The sequence below is a fragment of the Chiloscyllium plagiosum genome, unplaced genomic scaffold (genome assembly GCF_004010195.1).
Source record: "Chiloscyllium plagiosum isolate BGI_BamShark_2017 unplaced genomic scaffold, ASM401019v2 scaf_13009, whole genome shotgun sequence".
NCBI classification, from domain to species: Eukaryota; Metazoa; Chordata; class Chondrichthyes; order Orectolobiformes; family Hemiscylliidae; genus Chiloscyllium; species Chiloscyllium plagiosum.
Genome location: NW_025215335.1, coordinates 16,657 through 40,000, shown reverse-complemented (window position 1 = coordinate 40,000; position 23,344 = coordinate 16,657). Strand labels below are relative to the sequence as shown.

At 38.8% G+C, this 23,344-nt stretch overlaps 1 protein-coding gene across 1 annotated transcript in view; it reads right to left on the bottom strand.

The window, feature by feature from the left end:
• LOC122548288 (synaptojanin-1-like) overlaps positions 1–22,435 on the bottom strand; it is a 76,054-nt gene extending 53,619 nt beyond the window's left edge. Inside the window, exons 1-10 of the mRNA XM_043686814.1 lie at positions 22,337–22,435; positions 18,880–19,147; positions 18,056–18,281; positions 14,531–14,614; positions 13,729–13,790; positions 13,482–13,578; positions 9,105–9,277; positions 8,926–9,007; positions 8,115–8,267; positions 6,774–6,939 (exon numbers count right to left, since the gene is read on the bottom strand). Coding sequence (XP_043542749.1) covers positions 6,774–6,939; positions 8,115–8,267; positions 8,926–9,007; positions 9,105–9,277; positions 13,482–13,578; positions 13,729–13,790; positions 14,531–14,614; positions 18,056–18,281; positions 18,880–19,139 — 1,303 coding nt within the window. The 5' untranslated portion in view covers positions 19,140–19,147; positions 22,337–22,435. The remainder of the gene's footprint in view (positions 1–6,773; positions 6,940–8,114; positions 8,268–8,925; positions 9,008–9,104; positions 9,278–13,481; positions 13,579–13,728; positions 13,791–14,530; positions 14,615–18,055; positions 18,282–18,879; positions 19,148–22,336) is intronic.
• Positions 22,436–23,344: the final 909 nt, after the last annotated feature.

The window sequence follows — 23,344 nt, the reverse complement described above, 5'->3', positions numbered from 1 at the left end:
AGAGAAACAGGAAAGACAGATCTGGCATAAATGGATATTTTGTCAATATGCTGGGTTGCCAATATGTAGTCAATGGTGTGCCACAGAGACTAGCTGAAAAGACAGTTGTTAAATTTGTTGACACAAAAGATGGATAGAAAAGGAAATTGTGTAAAGGACAACGGTGACTGCAAATGAATATTAAAACAAATTGCTGGCAAAATTCAGCAGGTCTGGCAACATATGTGGAGAGAAAGAGTTAACATTACAGGTCAAGTGAAGGGTCCAGATTATTGGTAAGCAAAATTTTGGGGCGAGGTGAAATGTGAAGCCAAGGTTACATCAATTTAACCATCATTTTAAATAGCTGAGCAAATTTGAGGGGCCGAATGGGTAACTTTTCTCCTAATTCAAATGTTCATTTGTAACTTTGATCACCATGCTTTCGTTTAGTCTGGATCAAATCCCTCACTAACAGCACCTGGAAGTGCCTAGATCAGATTGATTTCTACGTGAGTTGGAGTAGATTAATTGAAGGGGTAAAGTAGTCACAGCTGAGCACATAAATTCCACACGTATTGATCAAAGATTCAGCAGGAATCCCATATAGCAATTAAGAATTGGAGTTCTTGCTTTCTTCTCCTTCACAACTCTGATGCAAACCAAGCAAAATTTTCTTGTTGCAATTTGTGCTTTTTGAAATTTCCAAATATGTGTGGCACTGAACAGGATGATTTAACAGTTAGATATTTGCTACTGCTTCATAATCACGTCAAAATAACTTTTTTTTAGAAAAACATTGAATAAGTTGAACATGTTTTTGTTGTAAAATATCATGTTTTTTTGTTGCAATCTGAACTGTTCCTTCAATACAAACAGTGGACAATGAATCATCCAAATTAAAACTAAAGCCCAGACAAATGAAAATCTGTTACTAGCACAGGTAAAATAAATTCACACCCCAGAATTAATAATTCTATTTGCAGTGTAAAGTATCAGCAATTTCACACTTCTGTCCTTACTGCACGACAACATACACATGTATATAGTCTATATACACAGTCTCATCTGTCTTTAGGCCATCCCAATTTATGTTTTAAAAACAGGAAATGATTACTTTTTTGTGAAATGCAGTTGCTGCTGCTACTTCAGAAAATGTTAACCAAATTGCACTCAAGTTTCAACAAACAAGAAATGAATATATTGTGTTGACTTTTAAATCTATTGGGGACAGTCTGGCGGTGCCCTGGATCAACAGCTCTGACTCTCAAAACCGTACAAAAGGTTAGCCAACTTGGATTGTGCACACAGTGGGGCTTGAGCCAACAACCTTGACTCAAGTCATACAGCTGTCAAGTTAGCCAATCTGGTACCAAATCATAAAAAGTAACTCAAAATTTTTAACCTTCTTTGTTATTAAATGGCAGTTCTTGGCAGTCCTCCTTTTAATAAAGGAATACAATGTAGCTAATTTCCAACATCAGGTTTTCATTGTGGAAGAATTTAAAGATTCAGCAACAATTTGCCAAATCAAAATGAAGGAGGTTAAACAGAGTTCATGGAAATCCAGTTCTACAATTGTACTTTGAATTTCCAGAAATCTGACCTTTTTTTAAAAAAAAAACAAATACATATTCAATCCTTGGAAGAGACAGTTGGATTGTTTCCTCTTGGAAATTGCACACAACGCAAATCCCCAGTCACTCACTGCAAGGTTTTTTAAAATATTTCCTGAAAGGGACTTAACCCATAGCCAGTTATGATTTAGTGGGCAACACATTCATCGGAGTCAGAAAATCATGAGCTCAAATCCCATTTCTGAGACAGAAATAAAATGCTGAGCTCAGCGTTATTCAAGGAAGAGGGGTGTTATCTGGTATCGTGGCTAATATTTATCCTTCAACGAACATAAGAACAGATAATCTGATCAACATCAAACAACTGTTTGTTGAACCTCACCGTTTGTGAATTGCTAGCTGTACTTCCTTGCACTACTGAAGTGACTGAAAAGCCAAGTAAGTACTTTTCAAATGAAGCACACTGGAACATCTTGAAGATGTGAAAACGTGTTACATAAATGGAATTATTCTCACTTTTGCATATACTAAATGTTATGACAAGGAAACTATTTAGTCTTTCAAAGAATGAATGTCAGCAATGTCATCACAACCTGTCTTGGCTTTCTCACTAAATTTTCCTTTTTCAAATAGTTATACATGATGTCTTAAAAGTTACGCTCTTATCGCTATGTAAAGTAGACCATATCCTAATCATCAACGTGTACAAAACCTAATACTTCATGCCTGGACTCAAATATTTTTCAGTTTTGCTCAAACTTTCAATTTTGAACACCCAACAGATCTCAACCTTGCCTGCTCCAATGAACAGACTCGGTCTCTGAAAACAAAATTCAGTAATTTCACAAAGGCCTCAAATTTTCTGAACAGATATCTTGATGTGTAATTAAACTCCATTTTAGGAAAAATCATACCTACAGTATAATTTGCAATGGTTCGCTTTTTTTGGCTCTATTTGGAATATTTCCACATCTCAATGAGTATACTATAAAAGTATGTCAAAAATGGCAATGGGAATACAAGGATCAGAAATCTCCATCTGGATTGAAGTATATGCTAAAACAGTTATCTCTAATGTCATGACTCAAGGTTACAATGTCTTAGGAAAAATAAGCACCTGCTCAAAGTATTATGAAAAGAGAGTTCTTTTTACAAATTTATGAGAATGTTTATTAACGACAATTTGTGGAGTAAGTAAAATAGCTCTTGATGTTCTCTTGTTAATTCTGCACTACCAGATTCAAACTATGTTACAAAGGTTTGGTCTTCCAAAATTATCAAAACTCAAAACAACTCAAATGGAGTAAAATTCTTGGTGAATTACAGAAATATCATTGATTCAGTGGCAAGCCAACAGGCCTGAAAGAAGCCTACCCCACAGTAAGAGCACATTTGACAAATATTTCTTGCCACATGCCAGGACAAGCTTGGGTATGCCCAGGTCTTGCTCCATATGGATACTGCCTAGTTCAGTATCTGAGTTTTTTGGCAAATGGTGCTGAACATTGAGAAGTAATTATAATGGAAGTTCAATGAAGCAGTTGCAGATGGCTACAAGGACATTTCCCAAGAAACTCTGAATGGCCTGAAATGATTGACCTCCAACAGCCACAATCATTTCCCATAGTAATAATTGCAACTAGTGGAAGGTTTTCCATGATTTTCCAGTGATTCCAGATTTGCTGGGATGCACTGATGCCATGATCTGTCAAATTTCAAAGGCAGTCACAGTCACCTCACTTCTGGAATTCAGTTCCTTTGGCCTAGTCTAAATCAAGACTGTGGTGAGATATGGAGCCAGATGGCCCGAGCAGAGCCCAAACCCAAAACTAAGCAGTGAGCAGGTTATTCCTTTGCAAGTTCTGCCTGATAGCACTGTTGACTATCCCTGCTGACAATGCAGTGTAGGCTGATGAGACAAAAAACTATCTGGCACTTTGTGTATAGGACACACCTGTGCAATTTTCAGTCAGGGAGAAACAACTTGGTAGGGGCACAGCCAATTTGGGGGCATGTCTTCAAAGTACTGCCAGAATGAAATCAGAGCGCATAGCCTTTGCATTATCCACTTAAGACACTGGACATCACTTGGAGTGAACTGAATTGGTTGTACACTGGCATCCATGATACCAAGAACCTCAGGAAGTGGTTAATGGATCATCCACTTGGCATATCTGGCTTAAAATGGATAGAAATGCTTTAGCCTCGTCATTTACAAAGATAAGTTGGGCTCTCCCATAGTTGAAAATGTCAGAAGTCTCAACACCAAGTTACAGTCCAGCAGGTTTATTTGAAAATACAAGCTTTTGGAGGGCTGCTCCTTCATCAGTTATCTAATGGGGCAGGATTTGTATTTGCAGATACATTATTTTGCTCAAAAAGCACAATCATAGGCAGTCAGTCCATGTGACATCTTAAAATTCCTACTTTGGAAGTAACAGTCTGACTCTAGGTTGAGAAAAGATAGACTCTAACGTCACACCTTTAATGCATAGTCTGAGCTGAGATGTCACTTTTTATTATTAGATTAGATTACATTACAGTGTGGAAACAGGCCCTTTGGCCCAACAAGTCCACACCGACCCGCCGAAGCGTAGCCCACCCATACCCCTACATTTACCCCTTACCTAACACTACGGGCAATTTAGCATGGCCAATTCACCTGACCTGCACATCTTTGGACTGTGGGAGGAAACCGGAGCACCCGGAGGAAACCCATGCAGACACGGGGAGAACGTGCAAACTCCACACAGTCAGTCGCCTGAGGCAGGAATTGAACCCGGGTCTCTGGCGCTGTGAGGCAGCAGTGCTAACCACTGTGCCACCGTGCCGCCCACACTTGAGATTTGTGCATGGTGGTCACTAGATGCATTTTCTCCTGTTGTTGGATCCTTCACCACTTGCTCCAGACAGTACAGCATCTAGCTCAACCGGCTCAGTCAGTAGTGGTGCCTCCCAGCCACTGTCGCCCATAACTTGAGATTTTATATACTGATAAAATCTCAAGTTATCTTGGGGCAGTAAATTTTGGGATTTACATACTAATCAATCAAAACCTGCATCACCATTTTAGGGGATTACAGACTTAACAGCCATCTAAGTTTGTCTAATACGTCGCATCAGTTGCTTGACACTTTGATCTTTTCCTCATAATTTCTCTGCCGTATGTATTCTGCCCCACTAACTACCTGACGACAGCAGCACTCAAAGCTTGAATTTTCAAATAAACCTGCTGGACTATAACCTGGTGTTGTGTGACTTCTGATTTTGTCCACCTCAGTGCAACACCAGCACTTCCACATCATAATTGAGAATGGGGATGCTTTGCAGTCTCCATCCCATATTAGTTTGTTTAACCGTTCACTGCCATTCAACGAGAGGTGGAAAGATGACAGAGCTTAGGTCTGATCAGTTTGATGTAAGATGGCCTGGCCCTGTCTATTGCTGGTTGCTTGTTGTTTTCCCTGCTGTTTGACACTTTATTTTTAGTTATCCCTGCTACTGCTCTTGCGAGCCTTCCTGCACTCGTTTAACCAGGATTGACATCCTGGCTGAGTGGGCATGGTAAAATGCCTGATATGAGACGCTAGCAGTTCACAGATTATTACCAAAACATAATTCTGCTACCAGCCCATGGCACCTCATAGGTGCCCAGCTTTGGAGTTGTTCAAAGTCTGCCCCATTAACTCAGTGGTAATCTACACAAGGTGGAGAGTATTCTCAACATGAAAGGTGAAATTCATTTTCACAAGTGCATGGTGGTCACTAGATGCATTTTCTCCTGTTGTTGGATCCTTCACCACTTGCTCCAGACAGTACAGCATCTAGCTCAACCAGCTCAGTCAGTAGTGGTGCCTCCCAGCCACTGTCAGATGGTCACTCAAATCCCCACCCAAGATATGCCCTTGCCACTCAGTGTTTACTTCTAGTGTTCAACATGGAGCAGTACACATTCATCATCGGAGGAGAGCTGGTGATAGATATTAATCACCATGTTTCTTTGCCAATGTTTGACCTGATGCCCTGTGACTTCATGGAGTCCAGAGTTAAGCTCTATTTTCTTACTCATGCTCGAAACAGCAACCACTTAAAGTCCTAAAATGAAAAAAAGAGGCATGCCTTGCCATCCTAGTTCAAAATTAGATCAGGGACTTGGCAATTGCAATTTGAAAATGGAAAAAAAATACTTTGAGCAGAAGTCACCTTTTTCAAAATTCGTTCACAATATGTGGGCATCACTGGCTAGGTAGGCATTTATTGCCCAACTTTAATTGTCTAGAGGCCAGTTATGAGTCAATCACATTGCTGTGGATCTGGAGTCACATGTAAACCAGACCAAATAAAGCCAGCAGTTCCTTCCCTAAAAGGACATTAGTGAACCAAATGGGTTTTTCCTGACAATCGACAAAGGTTTCATGGTCATCAGACTCTTAATTCCAGACTTTTTTTTTAAAATTCGAACTTCATCTGCCATGGTGGGATTCAAAACAGAATCCCCAGAATATTACCTGGTTGTCTGGATTAATCGTCTATCGATAACATCACAAGGCCAACCCCTCCTCATAAGTCCTTGAAGACCTTTTGTGCAGGATCTTAAAGGTTTAACTGGAGGATTATTCTCATAATTTGAAATATGCACAAAAGTAATAAAACAACAGCTTATGAAATAACAAGGAACAGCATAACTTCTCTTCTACGGACATTTTGCAATCCAATGTTATATTGATAATAACATTTAAAATCAAGACAAACCCAGGAATTTGCATTCATCAGACATCTATGCCTTTGATCAGTAAAGAGCCTCCCACCAGAACAACAGGATGATCTTTTCCATATAGCCGTATTGTCTGACAGTTAAAGATGTATTAATTGCCAACCCACTTCTAAAGATCCACATGACCTATGCTTCTAGAATCTCAGCCAAACAAACATATTTGCAATCACAATTTCTTTTCAGAAACAAGTATTTGGCGTATATCACCACAATGTGCATGTTAAATTTCACTTCCTATATTTCTTAAAAGTTAATTATAAATTTTCCATAATTTCCCGAACAAATTACAACTTAAAATCTGCTTTGAAGGCTTAAACCAACTTTCAAGATTGATAGCACCTTTCATTACTCAGAAGGTTACAAGTTAACTGTCATGCAAGGCAAACTAATTGAAGTGATGTGATATTCACTCTACCCTTTTATAGAACCAAACATATTCTTACCATGCAATGTGCTTGTTGTTAAGAGAGCTCGAGCTTTATCTGCCAAGTCACTGTTCAAAGTATTACCAAGTAGCAAGATGTCAATAGCCTCTTGCTTGGAGCTGTCAAAGAAATTATTCTGAATGGTTCTGGTAACTGAGCGTGCTCCATCCTTCAACTTTCCACCCTATAGAAGAAAGGCGATTACATTACTGTGAACAATTAAAATTAATTAACTTCACAGCTTCACTAATATACCCAGCATTGATGTTATCGAAACATTTTCTGTACTTCAGAGCATGAAGCACTTAGATGTAAAAATTCATTATAGAAGTGCATGTTAAAATAGATCAATTTTCTATTAGGCTATTAACATATGTAACTCACCATTAGGAAAACACCCAGAGAAAGCAGGGAAAGAAAAGTAGATCAATATTACTGAATAACCTACATAGTTATCGCTTTTGTTACTCAGTGCAGTTAAAAACGGTCAAGGACGAGGATAGTATCTTGCATCTAAATGAAGACAAAAGAATACAAGAAATAGCAAAAGGGGTAGGCCAAATAGTCCCTAACTAAATTGCCAAGCAGGTTTTAAGATCATATCTGATGAAACCTTCATTCCATTTTCCCACCAAATGCCCATATTCCTTGAATGCCATAGATTATCAATTTCAACATCGAAAACAATTAACAAAGCATTCAATGTCCTCGAGATAGTTAATTTCAAAAATTAACACCTGAGTAAATAAAATTTCTTAACTCAGTCCATAATGTCTATATCATCCTGAAACTGTGCTCCCTAGTTCTAGACTCTCATCAGGACATTCTCCCAGCATCTATTTCAGACAAAACTCAAGATTCTGTTTTAAGGGAAATCTTTTAAATGTATAATATTGTACAATAATTTTCAATATTAGAAAAAAACAGTATATAAAAATTTACAGCACACAGGTAGGCAAATTAGCCATTGTGCCTAAGCCAAGCATTGATACATAACCAGGAAGATTACAGATTTCACTGCATGTCCAAGAAATCTGTAAATGTCCGAGGGTTTCTGCCTCAACCCCTCAGCCAAGAGCTCCAAATTCCCATCTTTCACTGGATGAAAAAGAAATGCTCCGCAAATTCCCTCTAAACCCCATTTTTGGAACAGAATATATACGGATTAGAGAATGTTAACATCAATGCAAATCATATTTCAGATTTTTGCACTGGCTCTTTGTAAAATCAATATACGTTATTCCCTAAACTACAATATTTCATCATGACAGACAGTACCCTCCTATCATACCTGCAATCTTGGTTGTACAAGCAATTCTTTATTTTATTAAATTCTCTCACAATGTAACTGTGCTGTACCTTAGCTTTTCCTTCCAGTGCTCCAGTTCCAGCGTAGATTTTACTGATCGAATCACCACACATTGACCACATGGAACGGAAGACCTCTTGGAATCTTGTGACCATTTGTTGCTTCTCAGCTAGTCCCAGAACATCGAGTTGCTTGTAAAGCATCTGTATGGGTGGGAAAGAAGTGGAGGAAGTAACCAAAATTCAGTTAAAGGTTGAACTACAAATTACTACTCTATAATTAAGCACTGAACATTAGAATGATTCGTTATTCTAAGCAGCCAATATAAAAGGTACAAGTTGGTTGGGATTGTATGTAAAAATCAGTTCAAGAATATAAAAATGATTTTGCTCCTCACTCATATTTGCAGCATATTAAAATACATTTTATGACAGACTTATACAACTAACCTACTGCAGAATTAAATTTTTACAAACTATAATTGTTAAGAGATTTGCATCTGCAGACTGACATCTGCACAAAGTTTCAAATTACATATAAGCTGTGTAAGGATTAATAATGACATTTAATGTACACGTCCACACCATCAGTGACTAGATTCAAACATGAAAATGTAAACTTTTCCAAATAATATTGTTTAAACTTCTCTTTTGCAGAAACCTAATCAAATAACAGCATGCTTTATGTAGCAGTGAAAGAACCCAAGACCACCAAAACACTGACATGTATATGTGCTGTGTAACAACTGTAAACTGTTTCTGTTGTGTCAACACTCATTTGAAAAAGAGCTTTCATGCCCAGGGCAACTCCAGCTTTTTTTATATTTTATATCAGAACAAATAATTTCAACTCAAACCATACCTCCAACCCAAAGAACGCTTGCACACTATTCGTTCTGTCAAGGCAATCAAGACAGTTGGTTCTGATGGTACCAGTCTGGCACCTATGGAAAAAATATTCATGCTCAAATAAGATTGCTGTATTATTTTCTCACTAAGACTTTACCCAAATTGAATAGAAATAACAATAGAGTAGCTTACCTCTGAACTCCACTGGAGTCACAGCTAAAGAAGCCACACTCATCCAGAAACTTTTCCACCTTGGGTTTCAGCACAGTTACAAGCCTGTCTGTCTTCCCACCCTTCACCTGCTGGTGGTAGTCAAAATTCACCATAGGAACATCTGCAGCATGTTCACTGGCCTTCAAGTGACTCTAGCATAAAGAAATAAATCTCAGGCTAAGTTGGCATAATGCATTCTATTTATGTGGTCGAGTTTGGTTAACACTGAAAAAAAATCAATCACAAAAGAATTAAAGTTGTTTAGCCAAATGTGCTTATCCTTGGAATTTATTTTTATCAAGAACCAGCCAAAACAGAGGAGATTTTCTTCTTTTTCAGTCTTCCTGTCTCTTTCTGCCTCAAAGCACTTATTTCAATACCATTAACAAATGACCATCTCCCCTATCTGAGCCCTGACAGTAGGCATTGTATAGGAACCGTGACTGACCACCATTGTATCCTCATCCAACTTCCTCATTCGTGTCTATAAACTTACTTGGGTAGCAGTACCAAAACGAGCAACAGCACCCCAGCAACCAGTTTAGCACACCACCCAATTTCATTCTCCATTGACGTCAATGTAAAATTGTGAGAAGTGCGGGAAAAAAAAAATTATTACCACCTATTCTGCATTACCATCTAAACTGGTTTATACCCCAAGTTGAAAAAAATCAGCTTTTTCAGCCAGACCTTTTTAAATCTAGAAGTCAACCATACTAATCTGGTTATGTCCTACCCCAGTGACAATACAAACTGACTAGATGCATTTACACAGGGTATGCAGTCATAAGGGTGTAGCTCTCTGAATACTTACCATTGTTTCCAGGTCCTACCTCAGGTACACAAGGAAAGCACCTACCTATTATAATCTGCAAAGAATCTCAGTAGATGAATTAGCGCTCATGCTAAACACCCAAGGAAGAAGCACGGAGGATAGCATTAGTACAAAATGCTCGGTATAGAATTCCAGCGTCCATTGTCAACAGTGGCTTAGTAACACCACTACAACCCAGACTTGAAGGATGCATCCGCCAAATTGGCTTACCACAGGTGGTGAGAGAATGAACAGAGGAAAAAAAAAACCACTGAAACTTGCACTCACTCAATCTGTTACAGACATATTTGTCCATGACAGTATTAAGTGGGGTGACCACCACACAGTGCTTGTGGAGTCAAAGTCCTGTCATTGAGGATACCTTTCCACACAGTGTTGCATACTCCTCCGTGTCCGCGTGGGTTTTCTCCGGGTGCTCTGGTTTCCTCCCATGGTCCAAAGATGGTCCAGGTTAAGTGAACTGGTTATGCTAAATTGCCCGTAGAGTTAGGTGCATTAGTTAGGGGGAATGGGTCTGGGTGGGTTACTCTTCGGAGGGTCGGTGTGGACTAGTTGGGCTGAAGGGCATGTTTCCGCACTGTAGGTAATCTTAAAAAAAAAACTCCATCTGCATTTCTCGGTCCAAGAATCCAGCCTACCTATATCCTGCTGTACCCTCTGGCAATCCTCACAATCCACAGCCGCAATCTTTGGGTCATCTGCAAACTTATTAATCAGGTCACCTACATTCTCGTCCAAATCATTTATATATAAAAAAAAATTGGGGTCCCAGCACTGACTCTTGCAGAACAATGATCACAGATCTCCAGTTAGAAAAAAAAACACTTCCACCACTGCTCTGTCTCTTTGACAGAATCAGTTCTGTATCCATCTTACCAGTTCACCACGAATCCCATTTGACTTTATCTATTGTATTAGCCTGTCACGAGGGACCTTGTCTAAAGTCTTCCTAAAGATCACAGACAATATCTACCATTCTGACCTCAATCCTTGGACTTCCTCAAAAAATTCATTCAAGTTTGGGAGACATGACCTTCCTTGCACAAAGACATGCTACATATCAGGAATAAGTCCCTATTTTTCAAAATGTGAATGACTCCTAGTGCTATGAATCTTCTCCAATAGTTTCTCTAACGTTGACTTAAAGTTCACCAGCTGTAATTTCCCAGATTATCTTTGCTGCCCTTAAGCAAAGGAACAACATTGGCTATTCTCCAGTCTTTTGGAACCTTTCCTGTAACTAGAGAGGATATAAAGATTTCATAGAAGGCACCAGCAATTTCCTAATCTGCCTGCCTCAGCATTCTGGAATAGATCCCAATTAGGTCCTGGGGACTTTTTTGTTTTTTTAACTCATTTGTGAAATGTGGGGCTTGCTGGCTGACTAGCATTTATTGCCTGCCTCTAGTTGCGCTTGAGAAGGTGAGAGTGAACAGCCTTCTTGAACCGCCTCAGTCCATTTGCTGTGGGTTGACCCACAATGCCATTAAAAGGAGCAAATTCCAGGATTTTGACCCAAAGACACTCAAAGAACAATGATACATTTCCAAGTCAGGATGGTGAGTGGCTTGGAGGGGAACTTTAAGGTGGTGGTTGCAATTTTGGAGAAGATTTGTAGCTCAGGTTGTAAGTTTGCTTGCTTAGCTGGTAGATTTGTTCTCAGACATTTTGTCACCATGCTAGATAATATCATCAGTCGGCATCCGGTGACATGTTGGCACTCTGTCCTGCTTGCTATTTATCTGTCTCTGTTTCTGAGGGGTTGGTAAATGGGGTCCAAATCTATATGTTTGTTAATGAAGTTTGACTGGGACAATACATCTGTCCTGGGACAGGCTCAACAAAGACACGCACGGGAATTCAAACTGGAACTTCATTAACAAACATATAGATTTGGACCCAATTTACCAACCCTTCAGAAACAGAACCAGAAGTCATATCACCTACCACAACAAACAGATGCATCTGTGTGCATGAATACTAGTGGTAGTTGGTCATGTCCTTTGTTGGCTAGTTGGTGCTCATGCATCCGGGTGGCTAGCTTCTTGCCTGTTTGTCCAATGCAATCTGGATATTTTGCAGTTGTTGCACTGGTTATTGGTACAGGGTTCTTTAAATTCCTCAGGAGCTATTTCAGTGTGGTGTTAGGTTTGTGGGTTACTATGATGTGGAGTAGTCTGGTCATCATTATTTGATGTATGGAAGGGTGGCGAGAATCTCTGGGCGTGTTGAGTATTTGGTGATGGTGTTCTGCTGCTCTTGTTCTTCTAGATGGAATGGTCATAGGTTTGGAAGGTGCTGTCTGAAGTTCATTGGTGAATTTCTACAGTGCATCTTGTAGGTAGTACACACTACTGCTACTGAGCATGGGTGATGGAGGGAATGGATGTTGTGTCAAATCAAATGGGCTGCTTTATTCTGGATGTTGTCCATCTTCTTGAATGTTTTGGGGCTACACTCATCCAGGCAAGTGGAAAGTATTCAATCACGTCCTGACTTGCCTAACTTAATGTTTTTCAAAGACCCAACACCATCTTTTCTTATATTGACGTGCCCTAGAATATTAACATATCCCTCAACAGACTCACCAACCTCCACACCCCTCCCCTTTATGAATACCGATGCAAAGTATTCATTAAGGACCTCACCTAGTTCTTCCAGCTCCAGGAATAAATTCCCTTTGTCTGAAAGTGCACCTACTCTTTCCCATCTACCTTCTTGCTCCTCAACAGACAAAATGCTTTGGGACTTTCCTTAATCCTGTTTGCTAAAGACATTTTATTTATACCTTTTAGACCTCCTAACTGTTTTGAGTTATTCCCTGCTGTCTTCGTATTGTTTGAGGGGTCTGTCTTCAGTTTCCTAGACCTTATGCATACCTTCTTTTTCTTTCGGACTAAGCTCTCAATTTCTCATCCAAGCATCCAAATTTTGCTGTCCTTATCATTGTATCTTACCATTATCCTTATCATTCACATGCTGGTCCTGCACTCTAAATCAACTGGGTCTTCAAAAGATTCCCACATGGTAGATGTGGATTTACCTTTAAACAACCTTTCCCAATCTATATTCCCCAGTTCCTGCTTAATATTCTGATATAGTTAACCTTCCCCGAGTTTTTCACCCAAGGACTATTTTTAGCCTTATTCATAAGTAACTTAAAACTTATGATCACTGTTCCTGAAATGCTCTCCCATCAAAACTTTTATCAACTGGACGGGCTCATTCCCCAATCTGGAATAGTATGGCCCCTTTCTTAGTTGGACTATTTACATATTGTTTCAAAAGAAAAAAAAACCACACTGGACATATCTAATAAATTCCCTCATATTCAAAACCCTGGCACTAAGTGAGACGAGAGACTAACCTTACTCATCAGTCACCAAACTCAGGTCTGTCACTAATCCTTGTGAACCACAACCTTCAAGGGCACTGAGGGACGGACGACAAAGTCTCGCCTTATTAGTGACTCTCATATCCCAGGAACAAATATAAAGAAACAGTCAAGTACAGTCACTTACTTGAAATGCTTTACTGAGCATGTGCTCTCCTTCTTTTACTCCTAGCAAATTGATTATAGTTTGCTTTCCGTATAGCTTTTTCAGTGTTCTAAAATGTCTGTAAAAGTTCAAAACAAATTATATTCAGGAAATGGAGACCTGTAAGATTAGTTTTCAACATAAACCTTGAACATCAGGAACTTTTTGCACGAAGACAAAGTTACTGCAACTCCATGATAGCAATCACTGCTGAAAGCAAATTTCATACCTATCAAAAGCAGGTGCATTGGCTTCAAAGCCTCTGGACATTCGCACACGATGGGACCCAACCTATACACAAGTTACACAAAAGAATTTGAACAATGGTTAAATTGAAATAATGCAAAGATAACAACTAAATCATATGGAAAAATTGAAGAAAGAAAACTCAAAAAGAGAAATAAATACATGCATTTCGGGACTCAACTTCAACTAAGTAGTTAAGCACTTTCTTCAACAGATTATTGACTGAATATAGGGAAGGCTGACCGCAAAATCACCAGTTCCCTTGCTTTGAAAACCAGCTATCAACTGTCCAAGTTTTCTCAGTACTCTAACCTCAGAATGTGCTAAGTTTTAACAGTCTTTCATCAAGTGTGACAGTTGTTTACAAATGAATACTTCAAAACTTAGTCTTTATTGTTTTCTTAAAAAGCATCTCTGCTAACCCCTTCTAGGGTATTGCTTACTTACATAGAGATAGGGCAGTTAGAAATGTCTCTGGTTTGCTGAGGGTTTCTTCAGGGCAAACCATACCTCAAAATAAGCAGTAATATTGAACTGCTGTATGTGCTTCCCATAATAAAATTGTTTATCATTATTCACTCCAGCAATCAGTGCCAAAGTTTCAGAGGTTCAATCCCACATCTTTTTTCATATGAAATACATCACTTATCATCGTAATCAAAGCAGATATTGAAAATTAAAATCTTAGTAGAAAAAAATGATGCAATAGCTTAATGCAAGATCTAAATTGATAAAATTATAAACTGTAAATAAAACAAGAATCTGCATAATTTTAAAAGACTGACCTGAAGACCTGGTTGTTCCCAGAACAATGGGACAGAACCTCGAATCTGGATAAAGGACGACACACAATCATCTAGGAATATTACCTGTGGGAAAATAAGTACTCTATCACTAATCAAGATGAATAATAGTTTAAATACAATTCCCGACTATTGTTCAAATGCTTTTAGTCTTATCCTCAAGCACAATGAAGAAAATAATGCAGAAACTAATTTAATTAAAACAGGTTTTTGATGCCATTCAATAGACATATCCACTTCTATCTTGATATCAGGGGCATGTTATTCTCTGCATTGCCACGAAGAGTGAAAAATTTGGAAACGGAATGTGAACCAAATAGGGAAAAATCCATAATATCCTCATTAGTCCATCCTGCTAATTCCAGAAGACACATTTTTCTTCCTGAAGAGATTGGAATCCTCAATCTCAATATACAGCATGCTCAAAATATGGTAATTGTTACCATAAGGAACCTTTGAATGTAACAGCATTAAAACATTTTAAAGGGGAATCTAAACAAAACAGAACAAAATTTAAAAATCACACAACACCAGGTTATAGTCCAACAGGTTTAATTGGAAGCACTATAACCTGGTGCTGTGTGATTTTAAACTTTTAACACCCCAGTCCAAAATCGGCATCTCCAAATCATAACAGAATGTTATGCTGATTAGAACAGTAGGACATGAGAAATAGGAGTGGGCTGCCTGGCATTTCACACCTACTCCTTCATTTCATGACACATCATAACTTATAGATAATTTAATTTGTCTGCCTATTTTCCATATCACCAACTTCCTTTATTTTTCAATGCTATCAACCTCTGATCTAATGTACATTCAGCAGCTGATGTTGATATCTTCTCAGAAGGTTGTCAAAGATACACAACCTTCAAATATTTTTCATCTTCAGCCCCCTCAGAACTTTATGATTTATTTCGATATTCTCATTCTCCTAAACCCTAGGGCCCACTCTGCTCAATTTCCTCCAAAGAATCAACACAGTGAAAGGTTGAATAAAGAAAGAGACTTGCATTTACACTATGTCTTTCATGACTACACTAACGCCAAATCACTGGACTGCAAATAAAAAATGCTTGCGTGGGACATGACATAAATCAGTTGGTCACATCAGCCTGTTTGTGCTGTAAACTGCATACCAAAAAAGGAAATTGTATTTTTACCGTTATGACAATGTATGTGACTGCAGAAGGGAATAGGGTCAGTCATCAAGGTTGACAACACAGAACAACTGTTTGGCTCATCAAGGCCACATTACAAACAAGCACCTAACAATTCTAAGCCCACTTTCCAGCACTTGGTCCATAGCCTTGCATACAAGTGCATATATTAATATTTCTTAAATACAATGAAGGTTTCTACTTCATTTATCCTATATGCAGTAAGTTCCAGATTCTCACCAGCTTCTGGGTGAAAAAAAGTGTTTTTCACATCTCCACTAAACTTTCTGATCCCTAGCTTAAACTCATTGATCCCTCTATTACAAAGAAAAGTTTCTTACTGTCTGCACTCTAATGTTAATTATGTCCCTGCTTTGTCTCCTCTGCTCTAAGGAAAACAACCTCTGTCTATCCAATCTCTCTTCAGAACTAAACACTACCCTAGGTAACATTCTGACAAATCTCCTCTGCCCCCTCTCCAGTACAATCATATTCCTCCTATAATATTATTATTTGTAATGATTTCGTTGAAAATATATTTAGCACTTTTGCCATGCAAGGAAAAGGGAGAAGGGATGAATACTGATGATGGTAGCGGGGGAGGGGGTGTTAACAAGCTCATTAGTTTCATTCCTATAGTATTAGCACTGGAAAGAAAATAGCTCATAGTATTAAAGGAGGTAAATGGTCACAACATAAACAGCACTAAAATCATAGGAGGGACATGGCCATTTTTAATTTTACTTCTGACTTTTAAGTTCCTACACTGAAACATTCTGAAGTATTGTCAAAGTACTTTATTGTCTGTAAACCACAGACATCCAGTGGTGATGGTAAACACGACATCAGTACCATTTCTTTCTTCAGATTCCAGCTTTAGATATCCAACCATTTTCACAAAACAGATTTTGATTTCTTTATCCCTAACGATACTGGAGTTCAATAATTCACTCAATCGCTTCAGCTGACACACCGTGAATGGTTGCAATGCCATCAAGAATGGATCTCTCAGGGCAGAAGGTCACCTTTTAGATGATGGTCCAATTTAATTGTTCTTTATATTTCACTTGTGGACTGACAGGCCACATCTTCCTTGGTACATCCTCAACTTGTTGAAGGTAGTTCAGATTTTCTGTGGGAAGTCAAACTCTGCAACTTCACCACTTGAGTCAGTTACCAACTTGCAGTTTATTATATCTGCTCCCAATCAGATCAGATCCCAATCACTATCAACAGTTAGGCTGTCATTAATCTAAGAATTCCTGAAGGGTTTATGCCCAAAACATCAACTCTCCTGCTCCTCGGATGCTGCCTGACCCACTTTGCTATTCCAGCACCACATCTTTTGACTGACTTTCCAGCATCTGCAGTCCTCACTATTATACTATAGGATGTGAAGTGATTTCAGTAGGAAATTGCACGATTTCAAATCAGTGTTTTGGTTGCTTTTAAGATATTGCACCAATAGGAATAGGAATAGACATAGGAAGTTGAATGTGTTAGCACAGGAAGCTAATACAGCCACACTGGTCTCAACATCCCTGAAATAATCCACTTCACCTTCCTGAAACGAACATCTACCACATTTTTGTGGTAGTTCCTGGGCTAAGTTAAATACTGGTACGCTGCTTTTGGTAGACCCAGCGCTACTGAAGTAGTGTGTTGGCTCTACTGTTCCAAAATGTTACCCACCAGTGTACATAAAATTAATGTGCATCTTCATCTTGACTTCAGTGTCTTGGAGGTATTGCCAACAGGTAAATACATGATCAAAATTTTTGTCAAAATATGCTGACTTTAGGTCTTGCACAAGTGGTCAGTTACAAAACTGGACATGACGTTTTTCACTGACCTTCAAACTGTTCAGATGGAATGCTGAAACAAGTCTCGACAATGCTTAGTCTACTTTCTGAAGTAGGTATCCAGAACACAGATCCTCAGTGAGTTTTCTCTCAATACCCTTAATTTCTTTAGCCTGGAATGTCACAGCTAAGTCATCAGCAAGCACAGAGTTGCAACTCAGAGAGGAAGGTCACTAGTTTTTATGTTGAAGAAGGGTAGCATGAGGATGGATTCCTGTTGGAGCCTTTGTTAGTATGAGTGAGGGCTGATTTGATCTTCAAGGTATACAAAAGGTCCTGTCAGTTACTGAATTCATTCGTTATAGGGTTTTTACGCAGATTGTTTTGAGGATTAGCTCTCCAAAATCAAAAAAACATTTGGGTTATGACTAATAATGTTAAAAATTTAATTTCTTTGTTGCTGTGTAACTCTCATTAACCGGTTACTAGTAATATGAATCAAATGAGGATGGTTTAAACAATAGACTGACTCAAAAATATTGTACCTGCTCGGTTTCAACAAAATTAGCTACTTGTCCATCATCATTTGTTCCTCGCACATTGAACCTGGTCCCTGCTCTTTCACAGCTGAGCCGTGAAATCAAGCAAGCTTTTGCTTGTTTGTGAGCAGCATAGATAGTCCTGATCTCCACTCCTCCACACATGAGTCTCAACGCCCATTCATCACAATTCACATCATAATGCTTCAGGTGCAAGTGTAATGACTGGTTCCTGTATAATGTAAGAGTAGGAAACTTTGGTCAGTATTCGCATTTCTAAATCAAAACTTCAGATAACTAAAGTCTAAGAAGCTATTTTAAAACATAACTACATTTTACTTATGGCAAAGTAATTTATACAGCTTTCTGGTCATTTGGAAGACTTAAGATTCACACTACTAAAAAATTTGACTTGCATGCCCTGGATATACAAGTCTTTAAAAGTTTAGGTTCCAAAAAAGCTGGGACCTGAATTTGTCATGGTACATGTACAGAATGAACTGCCAGAGGATGTGGTGGAGGCTGGTACAATTGCAACATTTAAGAGTCATTTGGATGGGTATATGAATAGAAAGGGTTTGGAGGGATATGAGCGAGGTGCTGGCAGATGGGACTAGATTGGGTTGGGATATCTGGTCAGCATGGATGGGTTAGACTGAAGGGTCTGTTTCCATGCTGTACATCTCTATGACTCTAATGCGAATTTAGTAAACAATGTATCTTATGATTCCTACATTTTTAAATGAAAGAACACTGCATCAAAAATATTATAACCAATCTCTAATGATGCATTGTTTCCAACCCAAGCATTAAAGCAACCTTCAACTCACCAAAAAAAACGGTTATCTGTTGTATGCTCTTGCATTCTACGATGGGCATTCAGGCTCAAGTCTAGACTGACACCACTGGAAGACCAAGCAAAATAGAAGCTTCCAGAATTCAACACCTTCCTTACTTCAGAGATACGTTCCTCATCTGAAGGCTCATTTTGAAGAGAAATAAATTCAGTAGAGGTGACTCTGAAGACTTCAGAATCTTGTATCTTTCCCACTGACATACAGCCAGTCACCAGCACAAGGTAATGCAACATGTTGTCACCTGGAAAAAAAAACTGCACTAAACGTTTTGTTGAGGTTGTAAAGTGGTGCAATTAGACATTTGTATTTCAGTTGTAATATGTGATTCCAAACTTAGTTCAACTGTTAGGAACACTGTCCTAGGTGCACATTAATTAGATTAAAATTTATTTTGAAGGTTTGCTTGTCTGTAAAATAGTAAAAGAGTACTATTTTAAATCTATTCTGAAAACATTAATGCAGCAGTTGAGATGAAATAATTAGAAAAAAGGGACTGAAATTCAACATTAACTATTTTATTTAGGCATGACAGTACGTTAAATGGAATAAAAGTCATAACTGGAGGCTGAGATACTATTAAGTCCATGTTTTTAAAAAAATCATTTGGAAGATGTGGGTTTCACTGGCTGGGCCAGCATTTATTACTCATCCTTACTAGTCCTTGAAAAGGTGGTAGTGAGCTGTCTTCTTGACCGCTGTAGTCTATTTGGGGCAGTCACACTGCTGTCAGGAAGGAAGTTTCAGCACTTTGACTCAACAATAGTGAAAGTGCACCAACACAGTTCCAAGTCATGATAACTTGGAGAGAACACCTCAAATAGTGGTGCATCAACTGGCCTTGTCCTTCCAGGTGGCAATGGTTGTGGGTTTAGAGGGTGCTGTCTAAGCAGCCTTGGTGAATTTATGCAGTGCATCTTCTAAATGATGCATTGTAGCAAAGTGTATCAGTGGTGATGGAGAAAAATGTTTGAGGACATAGTGCCAATTAAGCAGACTCTTATCCTGAATAGTGTCAAGTTTCTTCAATATTGATGCTGCTCTCATTCAGCAAGTATTCAGTCACAGCCCTTAGTTTTGGTCTGACAATGATGCACAGGCTTTGGGGAATTAGGCATCAAGTTACTCACAGCAGGATTCCTAGCCTCTGACTCGCTCTTGTAGCTACTGTGTGGCTGGTCCAGTTCAGATTCTGCTCAATGGTACCCAGCAGAACGTTGATGGGGGGAATTCAGCAATAGGAATGTGTTTGAATATCATGGGTAATGGCTTGATTTGCCTTTGTTTGAGATGCTGTTGTTAACCATAGCTCCTCTACATTAAAGAGTGAGATTGCAGCACAGTGGTATCGTCATTAGACAAATTGCCGAGAAGCCCAGGGGAATGTCAGCAGACAACCATGTCAGCTGAGGGAATTCAAATTCAATTAATGAAATATGGAATTGAAGTCAAGTTTCTATAATGGTGCAATGAAGTTATCAGTTACTATAACACTCCATCTGGTTCACAAGTACTCTTTAGACAAGGAGATCTCCCAGCCTTGCATAGTCTGGGTTTCTTTCCACTGAAATTAAGAAAAAGGAGTGAGTTAATTGACACTTATAAGATCTTTAATGGTCTTAACAAGGTAGACTTGGAAAGGTGGTTCCATGTGTAACTTCCCTAACCCTATCGCAGGAGCTGCCCTTTAGGACAGAGATTAGGAAAAGTTATTTCTCAGGGTTGAGAGAATTCAGACACACTGCCTCAAGGTGAGGATCATTTAATACATTTGAGACAGAGATAGATTGATTTCCTTACCTAACAAGAATCTACCTTTATTCGAGGGTAGATAGTACATGGAGTTCAAAACACTAACAGTTCAGGCACAAATGTACTGAATGACGGAGCAGGCTTAAGACTGAATGGCTTGCTTCTACTCCTAATTTGTATTTTTAGATGCCTGGCATACATCACACTCCAGATGCATAGAAATGTGGCTAACTATAAACTGTCCTTTCAAGGGGCCTAGCAAATCACTTATATCAGTTGCACTGCAGCAGTTCAAGGCAGAAGCTCTTTAAGGGCAATTATGGATAGGCCACATAATAATAAAAAAGAAAATTAACACATGTTCCTGATTTCTCTTTAGTGCCCCCATGTTAAAAATATTCAAGGAAAAATTCAGTGAGGATGGAATGATTCTTGCAGCAATGCCACGTAATCTGCCAGTATCCAAGTTCTGTGCAAATAGCAGTCACTTTAACAAGATACTTGGCTTGGTGCCAATGGAAGCATACTGCCTCACAGCAAGAGGTTAATCCCTTCAGCAGAGGAGAAAAATAATGAAAAATGAAATGAAAAGTTTTAAGGATAGTCTTTCCCAAAAAAAAAGACGATGCTTTGAATCATTCAATTTAAATTCAAACATTTGCAAAAGCATTATATCAATAGGGAATTTAGCTGAAGGCCTTCAAGAAGCATTGACATTAAAGTAAAACTCAACCCAAATCCTCAGATTAAGGATAGTTGCACATCAATGACAAGCAGCAAAGTACTATAAGACAAAAATGCTTCAACATATTATTGATGAGAAATAGGGTTAGGAGATAGTGACGATTGCAGATGCTGGAGAGTCAGAGTCAAAGTAAATAAAGTGTGTCACTGGAAAAGCAGGTCAGGCAGCGTCTGAGGAACAAGAGAGTCAACATTTCAGGTATAATCCTGGATCAAGACTGGGAAGAGAATGGGGCTAGGGCAAAGGTAGGTGGGAGACGATAGGTGGGCAAAAGGTAGGAGGTGATTGTGATCGGTCAGTGGGAAGTGTGGACCGGATAGGTGGGAAGGAAGATGGACCGGTAAATCAAGTCAAGAGAGGTTTTTGCTTGAGGCGGGCGGGGGGATGCTAGTGAAGACTTGGAAACCAGTGTACAATGTTGAGGCTGTGTGGTTGTAGGCTCCTGCAGTGGAAGATGAAGTATTCTTCATCCAGTTTGCAATGAAGGAGACCCAGACTGGATGGGTCATCAGGGGAGGTGAAATGGATGGCCACTGGAAAGTGGAGTTGGTTGGTGCGTATAGACCAGAGATGTCCCCTGAACCATTCCACAAGTTTGTACTCAGTCTCTCCAATGTAGAGGAGACCACAGACAGCAATGGATGCAGTAAACAATGTTCGAGGATATACAAGTAAATCTTAGCCAGATTTGGAATGATCCTTTGGGGCCTTGGATGGAGGTGAGGGGGGAGGGGTGGTTGCAGGTTTCACACATCCTGTGGCAGGGGAAGGTGCCCCCTGGTGCAGAAATGGGGTTGGTGGGGAGTGTGGATCTGACAAAGGAGTCACAGATGGAATGGTCTCTGTGGAACATGGTTTTTATATCTATTAAAAATTACTAATATTGAAATTATTCATAATTATATTTGTACATTTAATCAACATTCCTTCACTTACCAAGGTTCAACCTCAAAACTCCGAGAAGACCATATGCATCTAGTAGCTTTGTGTACTTGTTTTTGATGGCTTCTTTCTCTGCTGATGCTGTATGAAACAAAATAAAAGTCTTAATATTGGGTAAGAAATGCCACTAAGTTAAATTTTAATATGCACAACTTCTCATCTATCACAACAAAAAGACCATCAAGCAAAAGCAAGATCAAGTTTTGGGAGGGAGTCATATTCCTGAAGGTTCCTTCCTTGAATTTCCGGAATCAGCCTTAGCTCAGTGATAGCATCTCACCTCCATTATGCTCGCACCCAAAATAAATTTGAACAAAACAGATTATTTGATCATTTGTTTAATTATTGTTTGCAGGGCCTTAACGAATGCAAGTTGACCGACATATTTCTTACACTACACTGGTAACTCCATGTCAAAAATCTAGTCAGCTGCAAATCTTGCTGGAACCTGCATGTTACTTATAAATTTTCATGATAAAGTATCATTCTAAGCATCTGCATTACTGAACATTGTATCAAATAAAAACTAACAAGCATTTTATTTTTAGACTGTTCAAACTGCATACATTCCAGTACGTCGGTTTATCAAATGTGGTGTGTAAATAATTACTTATTCGTGGATGAACATGTAACGATTGCATAAAAGCAAAATGCTAGAGATCTGAAATAAAAACAAAGTACAGAGAAACTCAGTAGGTCTAGTAGCAATCTGTGGAAAGGGAAACAATAGTTAACTTTTCAATTCTAAACATTTTTTCAGAACTGGTTCAGTTTGAAAAGGTTAAGAAGGAATGTTTAGGCACTTTTCAGCATAAGCAAAACTGTACGGTAATTTCACATGTGTTTCAGGAATAACAGAAAATAATAATCTATAATTTAAAAGATCCCGACAACAGTAAGTCACTTTATTTGCCTGCGCAAAGCAGAATAATGCAATTTAATTCCATAAAAAGGAGCAACAGGACACGGGGTTAGAAAGATTTTTTTCAATAAGCAGAAGAG